Source organism: Suricata suricatta, chromosome 12, assembly GCF_006229205.1.
Source record: "Suricata suricatta isolate VVHF042 chromosome 12, meerkat_22Aug2017_6uvM2_HiC, whole genome shotgun sequence".
NCBI lineage: Eukaryota > Metazoa > Chordata > Mammalia > Carnivora > Herpestidae > Suricata > Suricata suricatta.
In genome coordinates this window covers 53,476,940-53,498,462 of record NC_043711.1, presented here as the reverse complement: position 1 = coordinate 53,498,462, position 21,523 = coordinate 53,476,940, and the positions used below count along the sequence as shown (strand labels likewise).

At 46.2% G+C, this 21,523-nt stretch overlaps 1 protein-coding gene across 2 annotated transcripts in view; it reads right to left on the bottom strand.

The window, feature by feature from the left end:
- The window catches only part of FGD5 (FYVE, RhoGEF and PH domain containing 5), a 120,447-nt gene that overhangs the window by 37,217 nt on the left and 61,707 nt on the right, over positions 1–21,523 (bottom strand). For both annotated transcript variants that reach the window (XM_029917051.1, XM_029917052.1), the window contains exons 4-5: positions 15,207–15,265; positions 15,065–15,095 (exon numbers count right to left, since the gene is read on the bottom strand). In XM_029917051.1, coding sequence (XP_029772911.1) covers positions 15,065–15,095; positions 15,207–15,265 — 90 coding nt within the window. The remainder of the gene's footprint in view (positions 1–15,064; positions 15,096–15,206; positions 15,266–21,523) is intronic.

Below are 21,523 nucleotides of genomic sequence, written 5' to 3'. Positions count from 1 at the left end.
GAGGGGAGCCAAGACCGCAATCCGGCCCCTTTGTGGCCCAGACCACCAGAGAAAGGGGAAGAGGGGAAGGCAAGGGCAAGAAGGAAGGACAAGCAAAGACAAGATTGATGGCTGCATGTGCATCGGACCCCAGGGAGCTAAGATATTAACTGCTCTGCAGGCTAGTTTCTCATCTGTAATTAATTCTCACTAAATTGACTAAGTCCCAATGGGCAGGATGGCCATCATCAACATGACTCATTTCAAAAACTGGAGCATAATTGGACTCGCCACAAACATCCATTCTTAAAACTCATGCATCGGCTAGAAGCACCAAGGGCCTGTTGCACCATCCATCACTCCCTGAGAGGTTTCTGCTGTCCCAATAGTTCTGGCCAACATTGTATCTGGGCTCTCTCAGACGGAAGAAAAAGGTAGAAGACACCCAGCCCTCGTCCCCTTATTCATTCAACAAATAGTGAGTGCCCCCTCTGCCCTAAGCCCTGAGTAGAGATTGGGAGAAGGAGATGCTGTTCTGCCCTCAAAGAGTTTACAATCTAAAGGAAAAGAAAGGAGTAAAAACAATGTCAACACAGAGGTATCAGTACTATGATGGGGAAAGGCACAGCGGCTGTGGCAGGCCATAAGATGGAGACCTGACTTAGCTCTCAGAAAGCATGCTAGAAAGGCAACAGCTCCTCTGAGATAGGAGGGGAGTATTTCAGACAGAGGAGACAACATGTGTAAAGGCCCTGAGGTGGAGGAAGAACTGAGTTTAAATGTGTCTTGGGTGCAGTGCGGATGTACATGTGAGTGTGTGCACCTTGCAAGAAGTGCACAGGACTGGAATACGATGGCAATGGAGGGTCAGACAGATGACCCATTCCACAGGGCCCTGCAGGCTTTTAAAGGCACTTGGGTTTCATCCTGGGATGACAGGGAACCACTGGACCAAATATCTCTTAGAAAATTTACGTTGTTGGGAGAACAAACTGGAGGTGGCCAGAATGAGAGCAAGATCAGTGAGAAGGCCACTGCAGTCATGCAGGAGACAGGCCCAGAGCCAATGGTGGCCATGGGAGCAGAGAGAAGGGATGGACTAGAGATAGTAAGGAAGAAGAACTGAGTGGCCACAATGCCTGCAAGGATCCAATCCAAACCCCCCTGGGCACAAGAGGCTTTCCTGATCTGGTTCCCCTTCTCACCGTTCCCACTTGCCAGCTCTGTGGAGCTCCTGCTCCAGCCTTAGAGCCTCTAGGCCCCAAGTCGAGGCCTAGAGAACACAAATGAGTCCTTGTCAACCTGGAGAGTTGCAAATGTGTGACCTTGGGCAAGTCACCTCATCTCTATGGACCTCAATTTTCCCCTGTGCTAAATGGGAATACAAAAACCTTCTTCCCAGTGTCTGTGCATAAGGATTATTTGTTTCCGTGCCTCCCTCTCCCCTAGACTTAGTTTTACTTACCTCTGTATCCCCAGCACCCTGCATGACAACAGCCAGCAACATTCACTGAACATTCACACCATGCGAGCCATGTGTGCTCCACAATTTACATTAACCTTCTCATCTAACCCTCAAAACAACCCTCTCATTTCGGCACTATTATTATTTCTATTTTACCAATAAAATAATCAGGCCCAGAAGGACTAAGTAAATTGTCCAATGTCATCAAGATGGCAAGATCTGAGCCCAAGTCAGCCTGACTTCAAAGTCGTAGCTCTCTTACAGATGGCCCAGGCAGGGGAGTGACTTGCTAAGGTCAAGGAGGGGGACTAGAACTCGGTTCTTGAGTGCTGGCCAGGGCTCTTGGCCCAATCTCAGAAACCCTGGGGTGGCTTGGTATGAGGACTTCCTCTCTGCTCTGGAGCCCGGACAAGTTTCCCGGAGCTCAAGGGTTCTCAGGACCCTGTCCTAGGCTAGTGTGCTGTGGAAGAGGGACCTCATATGCAGGGGCCTGCTCCTTGGCCCCTTTTTCTCTTCTCCAAACCCATTACTGAGTTTTCTAGGCAACACATTCTCCATTCTCTGGGCTAACCACTTGGTGGGTGGCCAAGGTCTTCCTTGCAAGTAGTCAAATCACTGATGTTGCTGCCAAAAGTCAAGTGGACTCACTGGGATCCCATCTGGCCGAACGCACACCAACCTCAAGTATGAACCACTTGTGTCACAAACACGAGCTGTCCAGCAGACATGGCTTTACCTGGCCTGGTCAGTCACTGGAGAGTATTCTGGAACCCTGCAAACAATTCTGTGAGGGGCACACAATCACTGCTTAAGCTGTATATAAAAAGTATGAACCACACAGAAAAGTAAATAAGTTGGACTTCATGTTAACAGATGAATATGGAAAAAGGAAATCTGGTTGTTCTATGTACTACTCCTATTTGTGTTACTTTTCTGTAAAACTGAATTTTTTAAAAATAGAAGTTGAAAAAGTAAGATGAAAAGGGGGAAATGCTTAGAAATATATTTAACCAATGAAGTATAGAACCTACACTCTGAAAACAACAAAACTTCATCAAAAGAAATTAAAGAAGACCTAGGTAAATGGAAAGATATCTCATAGACACAACTTAATACTGTTAAGAGAATAACAGTCCCCAAGTTGATACAGTGATTCATCCCAACCCCCATCAAAACCCTAGTACTTTTTTTTTTTTAGGGAAACTGACAAGCTGATTCTAAAATTCACATGAAGATGCAAGGGACCCAGAATAGCCAAAACTATCTTGAGAAGCACTTGTGTGGTTCATCAGGCTGGCTCAACTTTGGCTCAGGTCATGATCTTGTGGTTCATGGGTTTGAGCCCTGTGTCAGGCGGGCTCTCTGCTGACAGCTCAGAACCTGGAGCCTGCTTTGGATTCCACGTCTCTCTCTTTCTCTGCCCCTTCCTTCCTTGTGCTTTCTCTGTCTCAAAAATAAATAAAAGTTAAAAAACTTTAAGAAAAGAAAAAAGAAAAAACTAACTTGAAAAAAAAGAACAAAGGTGAAAGACTCCGTTCCTGATTTCAGAACTGACTATAGGCCTACAGGAATAAACACTGTGCGGGATTGGTATAGGATGGACATAAAGATCAATGAAATAGAATTAAGAACACATAGATAAACTCATAAATAAATGTTTATGGTTAAGTGGTTTTTATCAAGGGTGCCAAGAAAATTCAGTGGGGGAAAAAAAGCCTTTTCAGCAAACGGTGCTGAGATATTTGGATGTCCACATTCAAAAGAATGAATTTGGACTCCTTCTTTATATCATATACAAAAATTAACCCAGAATCAAATACTTAAATGTAACAAATAATTTTTAAATGTGAAAATTAAAACTATAGAACTCTTCAAAGAAAATATGGGAGTAAATCTTCGTGATTTGTGGCTAGACAATTCTTTCTTAGATGTGACATGAAAAGCACACCCAACAAAAGAAAAAATTAGATTACATCAAAATTAAAAACTTACATGCCTCAAAGGACACTATCGAGAGAATGAAAAGACAAGCCACAGAACAGGAGGAAATATTTGCAAATCACATAAATGATAAGGGACTTGTATTCAGAATTACAATGAAAAGATAGCCCTTTAAAAAATGGGCAGAGATGGGGCGCCTGGGTGGCTCAGTTGGTTGAGCGTCCGGCTTCGGCTCAGGTCATGATCTCACAGTTTATGGGTTCAAGCCCCGTGTCAGGCTCTGTGCTGACAGCTCAGAGCCTGGAGCCTGCTTCAGATTCTATGTCTCCCTCTCCTCTGACCCTTCCCTGCTTGCACTGTCTCTGTCTCTCAAAAATAATTAAAAAACATAAAAAAATTTTTTAAACATGGGCAGAGGTGGAGAAGGACAGATACTATATGTTTGCACTCATAGGTCTAACAGGAGAAACCTAACAGAGGACCACAGGGAGGGGAAGGGGGAAAGAGAGTTGGGGAGAGAGAGGGACACAAAACACGAGAGACTACTGAATACAGAAAACGAACCGAGCGCTGAAGAGCGGGGGGGTTGGTAATGGAGGAGGGCACTTGTGGGGAAGAGCTCTGGGTGTTATACGGAAACCAATTTGACAATAAACTATTTAAAAAAATAAAATAAAATTCAACACAACAAATAAAAAAAATGGGCACAGGATTCGAAAAGACAGTTCTCCAAAGAAAATATACAAATGACCAAGAAGTACATGAAAAGATAGATGCCTGACATCATTAGTCATTAGGGAAATGCAAAATCAAGAGCCCAATGAGACCCTACTTTACACCCCCCGCAGGATGATTATAATAAAGAAGATAATAACAAGTCCTCAAGGAGGTAAGAGAAACTGGAGCCCTCACACACTGCTGGTGGAAGTGTAAAATGGTGAAGCTGCCTTGGAAAACACTGAACAGTTCCTCAAAAGGTTAAAAAGTTACCATATGGTCCAGCAATTGCTTTCCTAAGCTATATTCCCGTGAGAATGGAAAATGTATATTCATATAAGAATTTGTCCATTAGTGTTCACAGCATTTTCAAAATAATCAAAAAGTAGAAAGAACTCAAAGGTCTATCAACTGATGAATGGATAAACAAAATGTGGTCTATTCACACAATGGAATATTGGCCATGAAAAGCGGTGAAGGACTGATACATGCTACAATGTAGATGAACCTTGCTACAATTTATATGAAATGTCAAAAATAGGAAAATCTACAGAGACAGAACTAGACACTGGGTGCCTAGGGCTGAGGCAGGGTGGTGGTGACAGCTTTGGGGTTTGGGATTTCTTTTTGGGATCATGACAATATGCCAAAATTGATTGTTGTGATGATTACACAACTCTGAACACACTAAAAACCATTATATTTTACACTTTAAATGGCTGAATTGTATGGTATGAGATTTATATCTCAATTAAGCTATTAAAAATTGAATAAGCAAGCCAGAGATTGGGAGAATATTTATAATATGTACATCTCAAAATACATTTGTGTCCAAGATAAAGAATTCCTACAAATCCATAATAAAAAGACAGACAACCCTATTAAAAAGTAAGCAAAAGAACCTCGAATGAGGGTTTCCAAATGGCTAATAAACAGAAAGATGCTCAATTTCAGGAACTGTCAGTTGGTGGCTGCTCTAAAACAACACTGAGAAACCACTACACAACCACCAGAATGGCCATGAGTAAAAAGATGGACAAGATCAATATGCTGGCGGCATGAAGAACGTTATTCCCAAATTTTGAGGATGGGAGTATATATTGCCTCAACCACTTTGAAAACCTATTCGGCAGTTCCTAATAAAGCTGAATCTATGCTTATTCTATGACCAACAATCCCACTCTAGGTAAATACTGAGGAGAAATTAGTGCTTACGTTCCCTAATGATACATGTAAGAACATTTGTAGCAGCTTTATAATAGCCCAAGCTGGAAACAACCCAAATGATCACTAACAGGACAGAAACACCAACTGTGGTATATCCACACAAAAGAATACTAATATGCATAAAAACTTGGATGAATCTCACATATTATGTTGAGCTAAAGAAGCCAGACACAAAAGAATACTCCATTCACATGAAATCCAACAACAGGCTAAACCAATCCAATGTGATGGAAAGCAAAACAATGGTAACCTCTGGAGGGTGGCATGGACTGGGGAGGGGCACAGGACATCTCTTGAGATGCTGAAATGCTCTACCTGAGTGGCGGTTACAAGCACAAACAGGCACACACATGCACACACATATTAAAAATTTAGGCCCTACCCTTAAGATTTGTACACTTAACAATCAGTAAGTTACAAAACATTTTTTAAAAAAGAAAAGTGGCTCTCTGTGGTCCCTGGGTGAGGAAAGACAAGCACTGCTTTCCCCCACTGCTTTCATGTCTCCTCCAGGCCCTTCATTTATAGAGTTAAACTCCCAGGCCTGGAGTTCATGGTCCTCCCAGAGCTGATCCAGCCTAACTGCCGAAGACTGCTCGTTTCTGTATACCTCTGCCTCTCCAAGATACGCTTGCTTCACAATCATCTGCGGGACTTATTGAAATCCAGATCACTGGGCTCACCTTGAGAGTTTCCATTCAGTAGGCTGGGAATGGGGCTGGGTAATTTTCATTTCTCCCACGTTCCCAGGTGCTGCCTGTCTTGGGACCACACTTTGAGCACTACTGCTTTATAGGGATCCTCTTTCCAGCCACTGTGTCTTTGTTCTGTGCTTCTGACATCTAAGCCATACCTTGCTCATCTTTTAAAGCTGCTTCAAACCCCCACCTCCATCATGAAGCCCTCCTGGGTCAGTCTAGCAGTCAGTCTGGCACCCTTTCAAGTATCCTATGGCCTCTGGAACTCTGGAGTCACAGCCTGAAGGAAGCCTCCTCCTTGGTCTCAGGATGTCTCTGAAGTCTCATGTTTTAGCTTAAGAATTAAGGTATACTTAACATTATTCTCCAAAATATATCCATGTATGATTGAACTTACTTAAAAATATATATCTAGGGGCACCTGGGTGGCTCTGTCAGTTAAGCTTTGACTTCAGCTCAGATCATGATCTCATGGTTTGTGGGTTTGAGTCCCACATCAGGCTCTCTGCTGCTGGCACGGAGACTGCTTCAAATTCTCTGTCCCCCTCTCTCTCTGCCTCTACTCTGCTTGTGTTCTCTCTCTCACAAATAAACATTAAAAAAACTATTTTAATTAAAAAACATATGTATCTAAAGAAAAGCAGAAGCTCTTAGAAAATGTGCTCTGTTGATGCTGTGGCCTGAGTGCTCCTGCACCTACTACATACCTCAGACGTGATGTATGTATCCCAGCCTGGAAAGCAACGGCTTCACAGAATTTTGCATCATCAGGCTATTCACTTCTTCTGTATGTTCCTGTCCTCTTCCATCCAATTATGCAGGGAGCAGACTGTCTCATTCCCTTCCACCCTTAGATTGGCCCAGCCTTGTTCATAACTGTGCTGAGCCAATGTTTTAAACCATGTTTTCTATGTTCCTGGGGGTCTGTGCAGAGCTGGGGGGGGGGCGGGGGCTAGTGTTACAGAGGATGCCTATCTTGAGGGGCAGGGAATCAGGGAGAACTCATGCTGAAGGGACTTTACAGGATCAAGTACCTGTGGATCTCAAATGTTACTGCCCATCAGCATCACCTGGAAGTTTCGTTAAAAGACAGATGCCCAGACCCTGCCCCTAAAGTTTCTGATTTAGCAGCTGTGGGGTGGGCCCAGGGATATGCACTTGTCATAAGTTTCCAGGTGATGCCGGTGCCACTGGCTCAGGGACCAAGTTCTGAGAACCACTGAAATAGATTATTTCTCACACTGTGCTCCAGGGGACCCAAGGGTTAAAGTGGCAGAGGCAAAGCCCAAACTTTGGCCCCCTCCCACCTCTGAAACAAAGCACCTCTGCTCTCAGCTAATCTTCATACTGAGGTTCTGAGTAAAATTCCCCCTGAAGATAGCTTTTGTGGCGAAAAGTGTCTTGAGTCCCACCAGCCATCTCAGGGTGAGGGATTAAGGAAGAGAAAGACTTTCCAGGGTCACACAGCAATTTTTTTTGTGAACTGAATGAAAATACACAGGGCAGAGCCGCACACCTGGGGTGGGAACTCCCCAATAGCTACTACATTCATCCTTCCCAGTAAGAACAGCTTACCCCTTCCCCAACAGTACAGGTGGAAAGAAAAGCACATTTTCTCACACTGAACCAAAATTTGTCTCTCTCTGAGTCCACCAAACATCGATGAGCTCCTTTAGTCCTGGAAGAGCCCGGCGAAGACTTAGAAACAGGGCCCTCCCCACTGAATTAAAACTTACTTTTTACTGACCAGGGCTACGAAAGTAAAGGTAAGACACTGTATGTTAACTAATGAAAACTTAAATATAAAAAAAAAAAATAAATGCAAAATGCTACGGTGGGTGGGATCCAGAACAGAAAAGGACTTCAGTAAAAGTGAAGGGTATCTGAATAAAGCATGGAATTTAGTTAATACAAATAAATAAATAAAAGTAGGAGACAGACCCAAAATCTTCCTAGCTCCATACAACTTCCCTAGCAGGAGGCTATCTGGGAGCTCGGTCTGGGTTAACCTGTGGGTGCCCCAGCATCACTCCCTCCCACCCAACCCACCAGACCACCCTTGCCCCAATCTCCTTCATTGCATCGACCCTGCTCAGGTCTCCCAAATTCGTATGCCTCCCTTTTGAAAGGCCTTAGGGCGTGGCACTCAGGCTCTCCCTCCAGACCAGCTCTCCAAGCCACTTCCTGTACAACACCCCCTCCCCGTTCCCCAAGCCCTCTACTCTGTGAACTCATTCCTGCTACTTCCATCCACTGAAAGTCCTGTTCCTACTTTCTGTCCGTCAGTGCCAGCTCTACATCCTCTCTTCTAGGAAGCCGTCCCTGCTTTCATTCCCCCTGAGCACACTCATTCTCTCTTCCTCAGGTTCCTTACCACCTAAATGGACTGTTCCTCTTCAGTTTATCTCCTCCCCTTCTCAAGGCTCTGGGGTCAGATGGTTCTGGCCCTACTTCTTACTGGCTGTGTGACCTTGGGCAAGTCACTCATCTTCTCTGAGACTCAGTTTTAGACTCATTTAACCATCTGAGAAATATTTATTGAGCACAGACGATGTGCAATTAAATGACATCACATATGTAAACTGTCAAAGACACAACAGGAGGTGATCACACATTCACTACCACCCCTCCTCACATCAGGTACACTGGACACCGGCTGTAATGAGCAGCCAGAGCTGGCTGGGTAAGAGAGAGGGGACGTGGGTGGGGGGCAAACTGACAACACCCAACTTACATAAACTCATGAATTCATTACTGAGTCCCTCTAGATCCCGCAGTTGCCCTCTCCTTCCTAGACTGTCAGTCCCTGAAGGGCAGGGACCCCATACCTAGCACCTAAGAGGTGCTCAGGAAATATTTCTGACTGAAGAAGTGGTAGGACTGCTGCAAGGGCTCAGCCCGCCATCTCTCATTCATCAGATATTTCCTGAGCCCTGATGGTGGACTGGGCCTCACAGTCCACTGGGAATGGGACCAGTCCAGCTCACTGCCCTCCAGGAGCTCTGAGTTTAGTGAGGGAGAAGGACAGTAAGCAAGCCTCTAAAACAGCCCCAAAATAAATGAAGCAAAGTGGATGGAATGAAAGGGAGGGATAGATAACAATCAATAACCCCACTCTCAGTAAGGGATAGATGGATGAGACAGAAAGCCGGCAAGGATGGAGGAGATTCAAACAGCACCATCAATCAGCCTGACCTCAGTGACATCTATAAGACACCCACCAGCTAGAGCAGAAAACACATTCTTTTCAAGCACACATAGAACATTCCCCAGGGTAGACTATATGCCAGGCCACAAAACAAACCTCAATAAATTTAAAACCACACAAAGTACATTCTCCAACCACGACAGCATTAAAAGTGAGCAGCAGGAGGAGATTTGGGAAATCCACAAATAGTTGGAAATAGAACAACTAATTTTACATAACTCATGGCTCAAAGAAGAAATCACAAGGGGTACTAGAAAGTATTTGGAATTGCATGAAAATGAAAATACTACATAAGTAAACAAATACATAAATTAGATGATTTTAGATATGAAAGGTTCTGTGAAGAAAATAAAATGAAGTATGAGCTGATACAAAAGAGGAGGCACAGCTGTGGATCCTTAATGTCCCTCAGCGCCCACAACCTTGCTACAGGCCTCGTCATGGGGAGAGAAGAGCCCTGTCCCTTGTCTTGGGCCAGGCCATAGCACTTGCTCTGGCCAACTGGTCATGGGCAGAAGTGATGATGTGCCAGTTGTCAGACTGAATCTCAGAAGTCCTCTGGCATTTCTTTTTTTCTTTTTTTAAGTGTATTTATTTATTTTGTGAGAGAGGGTGGGGCAGAGAGAGGAGAAGTGAATCCCAAGCAGGCTCTACAATGTCAGCACAGAACCTGAGGCGGAGCTCAATCCCACAAATCCTAAGATCATGGCCTGAGATGAGATTAAGAGTTGGATGCTTAACTGACTGAGCCTCCCAGACGCCCCTCCTCTGGTATTTCTGTTTGTTCCCTGCAATCACCATGGGGAGAGCCCTTCCTGGGTACCTGCTGTCCCTTCAGCCTAGGTCCCAGAATGAATACACAAGAAGCACAGCCACTGAGTTGAACCCAGCTTTGACCGATTCAGTTGACCCAGCTTCCCTTACACCTAGTAGTGTCCAGTGAGACAGAAGCAAAAGTGGCCAAGTAAATCGTTCAGACAAAATCTTTTTCAAGGGGCTGGGAACATGACCTTTCAATTTTCTCCCTTTTTCCTTCTTGTCAGGGACATGGATGTGATGGTGAGAACTGCAGCAACCATCCTCTATGTTCATGAGGAACCTTGGAAATAGATGAAGCAGAAAGATAAATGAAACCTTGAGCCCTGGTACTTTGTGGAGCTGCCAAACTTGACCTGAATCTCTTACTTCTGGACTTATTTCACATGAAAGACACCCTTAAATTAATTAAGATACCATAACTGGGTTTTCATGATTAGCAATTGAAGACGATTTTTAACTGACATGGAATTATTAGGAAAGCCTTCTGTAATAGATTGTATTTTTCCCAAATGGCCCATAACAATATCTCCTGTCTCACAGGGTCATTACACAGTGTGAGCTGGATATTTCTCCCATGGATGGTGGACACTATATCTCCTCCCCTTGAACTTGGGTAGACCTTTGTGACTGTCTCCACTAACAGAGTATGGTGGAAGTGGTGCTATGTGACTTAAGGCTAGATCATAAAAATGCCATGCACTTCCTCCTGGCTCTCTCTTGGGACACTCAGTCTTGGAATGCAGCCACCATGCTGTGAGGAAGCCCAAAACCTGCCCAGGCAGAGGCCACAAGTGTGTGTTCTGGCCAACAGCCCAAATGAGGTCCCAGACAATAGCCAGCACTAACCACCAGTCATGAATGAGGACACTTAGGGTGATTCTAACTCCTGGCTATCAAGTTGCCTTTGTCTTAAAGCTCTCCCCAGATACCAGGGAGTAGAGATATACTCTCCCCACCTTGCCCTGTCCAAACTCCTGGTCCAGAGAATCTGCAAGCATAATTACAAGGCTGTTCTATGTAAGTTTTGGGCACCACATCTGCGAGGACATGACACTTGAGCTGACATCAGAATGAGGAGACACTGGCTGTGAGAAGACCGCGGGTAGAACATTGCTGTGGCAGAAAAAGCAAGTGCAAAAACCATGCAAAGGAAATGCATTTGTAGTATCTCAAGAGCAGCAAGAAGGCCACAGCATCTGGAGCGAACACCATACGTGGTAGGAGGCAGTGCCAGAGAGGCGGGCGAGGATCAGACAGTGTGGGGTCTCTTAGGGGTAGGAGCTTCTCTTAGGGAGTCAAATGGCAGTTTACTCCCAGGGTTACCTCTGCCAGTAGGCAGAATGGCTTCTGAAAGGCCTCCAATGCTTTAGCACAAAGAAGGAACCCACGGTAGAAATTTTCAATTTTCGGTAGGGACGGATTTTTTTTTTTAGAAGACTACACAGAGTATTGAAGGTGTCCAGGGGACATAACTGTTCAAGGTCTATAATGAATCACTTTGTATAAGAAAAGGCATAAACCCTATAGCCTGGCATTCTGGTCCTGGTTTCTGGACCAATCACTTGACCCCCAATTCCACCTCCAACCTGCCTTTTCAAACCTTCTCATGTTCTAACCATGTGTGATGATGCACCATTCTCCAGACATATCATGCACTTTTAGGCCTATAAGCATTTCCATCCTGGCCACTTGCCTTATGTGCCCTCCTCCATCAACATCCTGGCCTGGTGGACTCCTTCAAATTCCATCTTAAGGGCACCTCTTGTGACAATCTTAAGATACACCAAGGGGAAATACATCTCTCTCTCCCCCATGCTCCTGCATATTTTGCACAAAACTATAATTGTGCAAATTATACTTAGCTGAGTGGCGTTATTAACTATTTACCTGTTTTTCCTCCCCATTCCACCTAATCCCCACCCCAACAAAAAAGGGACACCTGTTTAAGGGCAGGTTCTGGGTCTTATTTACCTTTGGGGCTCTACGGCCCCTCCCAGTGTCTACAGCACTGTAAAAATCCTGTGATGTCCCATCCAAATGGAATAATCGGATGGATGGTTAGATGGCTGAATGGAAGGGAAGAGTGGATGGAAGGATAGGTGGATGGGTGGGTGAGTGGGTGGATGGGTGGGATGGGTGGGGTGGATGGATGGATGGATGGATGGATGGATGGATGGTTAGATGAATGGGTTAATGGGTTGGTGGGTAGATGGAGGGATGAGAAGTTTGACAAATGACTGGATGGAAGGATGGGTATATGACTGGAAGGATGGGTGGATGTCTGAACAGTGGATAAACTGAGGAGGGATATGAATGAGTGCACATATATGCCATAAGGGGCACAGACAGATTAAAGAACAGATGAGTGGGTGAAAAGCTTGCTACATGAATGGGTGAGAATTTGATTATACAGATAGATGGGCAAGAGGATGAATGCATTTAGTTTATGACTGGGTTCCTAGAAGGATGGAATAGAGTACTGAAACCAGAAGTCAGCAAGGGCCACATAACAAATATTTTAGGCTTTGCAGGGCACATACAATTCCAGTCATATATTATTCTTTACCTTTTTCCCCCAAATTATATATTTGATAAGAGTCTAGTGTCCAGAATATATGAAAAATTCTTAAATAATTTTTTGAAGTATAGTTGATCTTCATTGCCTTTTTTCACATTTATTTCTTAAAGCTTATTTATTTATTTTAAGAGACAGAGAGAAAATGCGAGTGGGGGAGGGTCGAGAGAGGGGGAGAGAGAATCCTAAGCAGGCTCCTGATGCAGGGCTCGAACTCACGAACTGTGAGATCATGACCTGAGCCAAAACCAAGGGTTGGACTTAACCCAGGAGCCCCTTTCACAAACATTTAAAACATATAAAATCCATTCTTAGTTAAACAGGCTGCACAAAAACAGGATCTTGACCATTAGGACTCAAGTTTGGGTAACCAGAACTTTTAGTAATCCCTGAGTTAGCTCTATCTACCAATTGATAAGTACAGGGTTGAAGCCCAAACACAGAAGGCCAGAGAACACCCCCCTGCATCCCCGCCACCCAACAACAGCATAACAGAGCCAGGGACTTTACTAGCTGGGGGAGGTTCAGAATGCACAGTCAGCCCTTCCCATCACTGTGTGGCCTTGGGAGTTCAATAGCATTGAATCTATAAGGAGGGAATCTGAGAAAGAACCTGCCAATCTCAGCAATCAGAGATGGATCCAGACTGGGGAGTGGTGGACAATGTCTTGCAGTTTATGGGTCTCCTTGAGCTTCATGTCCCCACTAGGACTTGTAGTCACATTGGGGCTTTTCTGCCACTTCCATCCCTATAAGCACTCACGTCATCAGTGTAGCTCCAGATCACAATTTCCCGCAACTAGCTTTTGAGTTGTGACTTTTATGGGCTCATTTTTTTTCTCTCCTCAGGATATTATTATGGATTACCAGAGGTTTCAGCATCTTTCCAACTGGCAGGAAGCAGTGCAAACACAGATGGAAGTTTCCCAGTTAAAACCCTCTTAAAGTCATAAAACAAAAAGCCCAACCTCTCTGTCATGCTGCCAGCTCAGAAGCAAATGGAAGAGAGGAAAACGGGAGAGTGAGTTTTCCTGCCCTTCATGAAGAGCTGCTTTGGTGTATGAGCATGGCACATTACATACCCAAGGACTCTGGGGTTTTATAATGCACGCAAAGCTCTCATCCTGAAGGGCAGAAATGAGGGGCTGGGCACACAGACAAGAGCAGTGCTCTGTCCTGCTTCCAGGGACCTGGGTGCCCCTGCTTGCAGGACACCAGGGTGCTGTCACTGGCAGGGGCCTCAGCTGGACTCAGCAGGAGGCTTGGCTTGGTGCTGGGTGCTCTGCTGTATCCAGAGTGGCCTTTGCTGCAAAGAACCCCAAAGGCAGACAGAGCACTGGGAATACAGGGACCTGGGTGGTCACCCTGGCTCAGTTACTGTCTCTAGGCTTCCATATTACCAAGGACAAAATGTCCAGGTAGACTCTCCTAGTTCTGATGTTCTTGGATAGACTTGATGAACAATATAAAACAGTGTGGAATCAGATGCTAAACTACTAGGAGGCTGGAAATGGCTTAGAGACCTCAGGGATGTTCACTCACTTCCCAAGTCTCTGCTGTACCTTCTTCCCTCAGCCCTCCTTATGACCCAGCCCAAAAGTCACCTCCTCAGGGAAGCCTGCCTAGATTCCCCCAGGTTGTCAGTTCCTCCCCTGTGCTCCAGATGATTATTCATTTACTAATCTGTCTCCTTTGCTGGCCAGAGAGCTCCTGGGGAAGGACCTGAAGGATCTGACATTCTATTCACCAGCTCTTGTCACACAGAAAGTGTTAAAAAAAAAAAAAAAGTCTGTTGAAGTGAACTGAACTGACTACACAGGAAGACCTTCCAGGCAGTCTTTTGGGCTGTAGAGGGTGGCAGTGCCTAATACCCAGGGAGTCCCCAGGTCTGGTCTCCTTTCTTCTGAAAGTCCAGATGATTTCCTCACCACTGGCTCAAGTGTTATTGCCCCAGGCTGGCATGACTGAGAAAGCCTCTCTATACCCCAGCTGTTCTGTCATTGTGCAAGCACATCACCTTCTCCATACGGACCTAAACATACAGCACATACATGCACACACATGCATACACACATGCACGTGCATGCACCCACACATGCATATTCAAAACAATGACCCAGAACTACATCTGTTCTCCTTCTGTTGTCCTCAACAAGAGGGCTGAGGAAACTGCAATCACCCTTCCAGAACCCTCACATGTCCCCCTCTCTTTTGGGCAGAGGCATACTCATGGAAAGCACAGTGCTATTCACTCCCTGAAGCACATGAATCAGGAGATAGACGCCCACGAAAAGCCTTGATGAACACCTGTCTACTGCCAAGCCTTTCTGTTCATCAAAATCACCTCTGTCTCCAAACTGCTCTTCTGCCTCTTACATGTATCATAGCCTTGTAAAAGGGCAATTAGTTTTGGACAATTAAAACGATTAACTTACCAGATGTAAGTGCTGAAGCATCTCCACGTATCTGCAGAGGAAAGAGGGGTGAGTATGCATTAATTCCCATCCTGTTTAAGCCGGGGAGGGGTGATGTTCTGTTGACAAGCTCAAGGCCACAGGCAGCTTCTTGGGGACTCACACTTTCTCCGAAGACAGCAGTTCCTGTGCAATGACATGGGCTCTGGACTTTCCTTCCACCTGCAAGAGGGAACAGAGTGATCAGGAGGGACAGCACCAATTCAGATGGAAGAGGGAGGCCCCAAGTACTGGGTTTACAGAGGACCTCCAGGCTGCTGGAGGCAAATTCCACATACTTCTCAGCCCATTCCTGGCAATTACTACCTGTGAGATTTTACTGCACCTCAGTTTCCTCATCTGTAAATGTGGATATGGATAGCATCTAACTCAGGAGGCTGTTGAACTAATGCCCAGCACACCGTCCAACACACAGGAAGTGCTCAGCAAGTGGCCACTATCATGACTACATGACCTTGGCCTCTACCCACAGGCCCAGTAACCTTGAACAGCCTGTGGCTCTCTGTACATAGAGAGCTCTCTTACTTCCTGCTTTTGCACATGCTGTCCCCTTCCCCTTCTCTGCCTGGCTAATTCCCAGCTATACTTTAAGACTTAGCCATGGTATCTAACACCCCTTCCAAGGAGCCTTGTTTTGAACCCCTTCCTGAACCAGCTGGGTTAGGCACTCTTTATGAGCATTCTCCTCTCAGGAGAGGACAGGACCCCTGCATGACCAGTACCATACAACAGGCTAGCTTTTGTTGACTAAAAGACAAATGAGTAAATGGATGGATGAATGAATGTTTATTCTACTTCAGAAGCACTAACTCTCCCAGCTGACCTCAGGAGATGACCCATTTAACCCCTCTGAGGCCCAACTTCTGCACCTGTAAGATTTGGGAATAAGTGAGATTATGTCTCTAAACAGGAAGGATGGGCAGGGGCTGAGGTAGATGCCTGGGCCTTCTGCCACAAGCAGGCCCCTCCTCTGTGGCCCCAGACCTGCCAGATATCAGGCACAGCTGCTGGCTGGGATCCAGCAGAGCAAAGACACTCTGGGGGGCAGCCTGACAGAACAGATGGCAGACGCCAGGAACATGCAGGCAAGGCTGAGGTCAGGGTGGCCCACAGTGGAGCAGAGGGCACTTGGATGGGACACCTGGCCTCTGGTTCCAGGTCCATCACTGCCTCCTGGGGCTTCTAAATGTGTGAATGTGTAATAAGTGACCTCTAAATTCCCTTTTGTGCTGAACCTGTGTTACTAAACTCAAGGAGCCACTGGGCCACTGAATGATCTATTCTAATGACTAGAAACTCACTACCTGTTAAGAGAGCAATTACATAGTGTTATGGTTAAGAACACGGACTCTGGAACTAGGCAAGTTAAGCTCAAACCCTCCTGTCTTTTGCTAGTCATGTAGCCTCTCTACACCTCAATTTTCCTATCTATAAAATGGGCACAACAGGATAAAGGTGCCTAACACCTGCATACTGTGAAGATTAAATGAGTGTATATACAGAGAGATATCTGTCTATCTCTATGTATCAATACAGATATCTCTCACTTGGAACAGTGCCTGGTGCACAATAAACACTACAGAAATAATGGCTACCATCATCTTTGTGGTTTTTGTTGTTGTGGCAGAAGCCAGGGAGAGAATAAGCTCAGGGATGGAATAAGAAAAAACAATTTACAGGATCAGGTAGGGGAGAGGCCTCCACTGTAAAATGAAGGCTGAAGGACTCCTCTGAGAGTACAGTTGAAGCAGTAATAGCAAACTCTGGGATGAAGAAGCATCAAGTTCAAGTCCTGGCTCCAGCACTGTGTAATCGTGTGACAGCTGGCAAACCATTTCCTCTGAGCCTCAGTTTTTACATTTGAAATATGGTGAAGAATAATCAACCCAATCTCGTGCACGTGTCTTTTGATGATACATTCCTGACTCAAGACCTTTGTACCTGCTGTCCCTTCTACATGTGATGCTCTTCCCTGGGTCTTCTCATTCTTACTTTCTGACATTTTCAGGTCAAAAATCACATCCTCAGTGTGGTCAACCATGACCACCCGACCTAAAGACCACCCAAAGTCATTCTCTACCGCAGGGTTTCTCAGCCTCGGCACTACTGACATTTCAGGCCAGGCAGCTTGGGTTACAGAGGCTGCCCTGTGTACCGTTGGCTCATCAACAGCATCCACTTCTACCCACTGGCCAGCAGTAGCAGCTCCCACCCCAAGTTGTGACAACCAAAAATGTCTCTAGACATTGTCGAATGTCCTCTGGGGGCAAAATCTCACCCCTGGGTAAGAGCCACTTGTTGTAACTTTTTATCTGGGTGTGTTCTTTACAGCAGTCACATTACCTGATGTTATCCTTGCATACAGGGTATGTTCAACATGTGAATAAATAAATGAAATGAGATCCAGTGCCTAGCACACAGTAGGCATTCAATAAATGAGTTCCTTTCTCTAGCTACTCCATCCCTAACAGTTTCTTGGCTGAGAAGCACAGTGTTTTTAGAGATTTCATTCTCTCCAAGGCCACCTAACTAAGGCGGAACTCGGGCCCATGGTCCATCTCCCTCCTGCATCTCCTGCCACCTCTTGGCAGGCTGTCACAGCATCCATGGAGCAGGAGGGGAATAGCGAGGCCTCCAGGGGCCTCCAGTCTCACCTGGCCTCCCGCCCTTCCCACCAGTGCCAAATTGTGACTCACTGTCTGCTTCCGGCATCGGCAGGGCTAGTGTGGGGCTCTGTGGACAAAAGCAGCTCACCCCTCCCAAGTTTTGCAAACAAAATGCTCGCACTGGAAAATATATTCTGCCAGGACAGGCCTTAACAGCTAAGGAACCCTGTGGTCAAGGTTCCATCAAGAGAATTACTTTATAGACAAAAAAACAGGGGTCAGAAGATCTCAAGCTCAGGTTCTTCCCCTGTAAAAGGAAGACAAGATGACCTTTTATCTTCCAGGGGCCTGTGATTCAATTTTCACTTGTTACCCAGCATGATGCTGAGAGCCCATGCTTTGATGTCAGAATGCCTGGGTTCAAATCCCGGGCTCCAACCCTCCCAATACCTACATCCCTGGACAAGTGATTCCTCTTCCACGAGCCCCAACTGTAAAATAGCAATGATAATAACATGCACTTAATAACAGAATCACTAGTGTTTGTTGAACATTTAGCATGTATTAAATGTGGCTCTAAGCTTTTTATGTGTATTGTCACTGAATCCTATCCATAACCTATAAGGCAAAGTACCATTATTATCACCTCCATTTTCCAGATAAGGAAACTGAGGCACAAGTGAGTTCTAACCTTTGCCCTAAGTCACTTCTAGTAAGTGGCAGAGCCACGATCTGAGATCAGGAACTCTGGCTTTAACAGTGAAGCACTTGGCAGTATGTCTGCCACATAGTAAGTACTCAGTAAATGGCATCTCTGCTCATTATAGGTGTCAGGTTTTTCAAACTGGAAAACATCCTTTTTTTTTTTTAACATTTATTTATTTTTGAGAGACTGAGACAGAGACAGATCATGAGCAAGGGAGGGGCAGAGAGAGAGGGAGACACAGAATTAGAAGCAGGCTCTAGGCTCTGAGCTGTCAGCACAGAGCCCGATGCGGGGCTCGAATCCACGAACTGTGAGATCATGACCTGAGCTGAAGTTGGACGCTCAACCGACTGAGCCACCCAGGTGCCCCGGGAAACACCTATCCTTGACCTGTACTATAAAGGTAGTAGCAGGAGTCTAGCACTCCCAGGGGACCCCAGGCTAGTCCTCTGAACTCAGTTTTCTCTGATTTCGAACCCCTGGAGTAGTGCCTGCCATAGTACATAGGAAAGAGAACTATGGGGTAAGTCAGGATGCCAGTCCCCCAGGATGCCATGGGGGGCTGTGTGACTCAGGGCAAGCCCCTCTCAGGTGCCTCAGTGTCCTTATCTGGAAGATGGGGTTGGCACTCTCGCCCTGCAAGGATGAGATGATGAGATGATGGATGGGAGTGGTCGGGCCCACCCCAACTTTTGGAGTTGTTGCCATTACCATTGTTATAGTCTTGAAGCTGTCAGGGGCAGACTTCTGTTAGGGCTGGGGCACGGGCCGTTCTGCACGTCCTTCCCAACCCCTCCTGCCAGACGGGCAGACTCTGGGTGGGACGTATGGGGCCGTCCTGTAGTAGTGCCTCTGCCGATGATGGATGTGTCTTCACCAGCCGGACAAGAAGAGGGCCTGGCAGGCCATGTGCCCGAGGCTCTCCTCAGAAGCTGCTACTGGGCGTTGCCCAACCGGGCCATTTAATATAGATGTTTGTTTAACCAGGAAATGAACTCTGTGGTTGACGGCAGTGTCCAGGGACAGACTTCTGGGAACAGGGTTCCTCCCAGGAATGTGGGGGCTGGGGGCGCCAGGGCCCGCGCTATCGCGTTTCTCAGGCTGTGGGTGTTATATCAGTCAGCCACTGGCCCTTCTGCACAAGGCCGAAGCAGCTTATCTTCCCTGTTCCCCAGGGCTGCCCAGCCCTGCACTTCCTCCCCAGGCAAACTAGCTGGTCAGTGCTGGCTATTCTGAGACCAGGCTAGTTCTCCGTTATTTATGTTAACATGCAGTGGACCTATTACTCCTCCTGTTTGCAGTCCCAGAAAGAGCTGGAAGTCCTAGCCCTCTGTCTCCATGCCTCAGTTTCCCCAGCTATGAAATGCGGTGGGGGCGGGCAGGCTTAGCCTCCTTCTAAATTTTTTTTTTTTGATACAGAGAGAGACAGAGCATGAGAGGGGGAGGGGCAGAGAGAGAAGGAGACACAGAGTCAGAAACAGGCTCCAGGCTCTGAGCTAGCTGTCAGCATGGAGCCTGACGAGGGGCTTGAACCCATGAACGTGAGATCTGACCTGAGCTGAAGTCGGAGGCTTAGCCGACTGAGCCACCCAGGCGCCCCTTAGCCTCCTTCTAGAAGAGCAGTTCCCCAAGTGTGGTCTGAGAACCTCTGGGGTTCTGTCTCCTCTTTCCGACCACTTATCTGTGAAGCGGGCCCAAACAACGATCTGACAGACTGAGCACGAGGCAGCCAGGTCCAGCTGTTTTCTAGGAAGCCAGACATTCTGAGTATTTGCAAGAATGGAAAACGCATGCCACACTTCTCATTAAGTCTTTCTGAAAAGTTACTCTTCATAAAAAAGGCCATTTATGTTAACATGCAGTGGACCTATTACTGTTATTGTTAAATGAATTAAAAGATGTTTACATTTTTTTATCATGTGATAATATTGACTGATAAAACTCATAGAAACAAAAACTCTTTGGGGCCCTTAATCATTTTTAAGAGGAAAGAGAGAGAGGGGAGAGACCAAAAGGTTTTGAGAATTGCTGTTCTAGAGGCTGTTACAAAGCTCAGATAGGATTGTAGATGGAAGAGCTCCTCGTTCTCAGCGAAGAACTATGGATGAGGGAAGCATCGTTACTACTGTGTAGTAGTCACAGTAATCACCATTACTGCTGTGAGAAGCAGACTAGTGAACCCCCAGCTTGATGGCCTGGCCCTCAGGATGGCCCCAAGTAGGTGCAGAGGCCACTCAGTCCTTCTCCACAATGTCCCACTTTGCAGAAGAGGAAAAACCCACCCCACAACTCCTGGTTTCTAACCATCTTCCCTGCTTGCAGGCCTTCGGAGCTCATACCTCCTCTGCCTTAAAAAAAATTATTTATTAAAAAAAATTTTTTAAAGGTTTGTTTATTTTTGAGAGAATGTGAGCAGGGGAGGGACAGAGAGCAAGGGGTACAGAGGATCTGAAGTGGGTTCCACATTGAGAACAGCAAGCCTGATATGGGGCTCGAACTCACAAACTGTGAGATCATGACCTGAGTGAAAGTTGGAGGCTCGACTGACTGAGCCACCCAGGCGCCCCCATACCTGCTCTCCTTTAAACAGCTGCCTCTTTCTTTCCAGGCTTATCTCTGCCAGTCCCTGGCCAAGCCCCATGTCCTGGGTCTTAACTCCGGGCTCTGTCCTCCCCATCCGTGCGACAGCATTTCACTGTCCACACCACAGCTCTCAGCCCCCAGCTCATTGACTTTCTTCTCAGATAACTTTTGCCCACGCTTACATCTACTTCACCTAGCCTGGCTTTCTCTATACTCAAAACTGCTCCACCTCTGAAGTGAACTTTCTGGTCCCCATCTTGGAGCAGAGTTCCTAGAATCTCTCTACCCTCAACTGAAACTGTCTCTTAGCTGACTGGGATCTCTAACCTTTCATCTACTCCCATCCATTTGAGGTCATGGTGGCCACCTTCTGCTGTCACCTGCAGCCTCGAGTGGCTCTCGTGGTTCCCTAGCACTTGCAGAAAAACTTGTCATCCAGAATGATGCTGGAAGCACGGGCTCTGGGGTCACATCCCAGGCTCCATCCCTTCATACAGCTATGCCCTTGGACAAGTGATCTCTCTT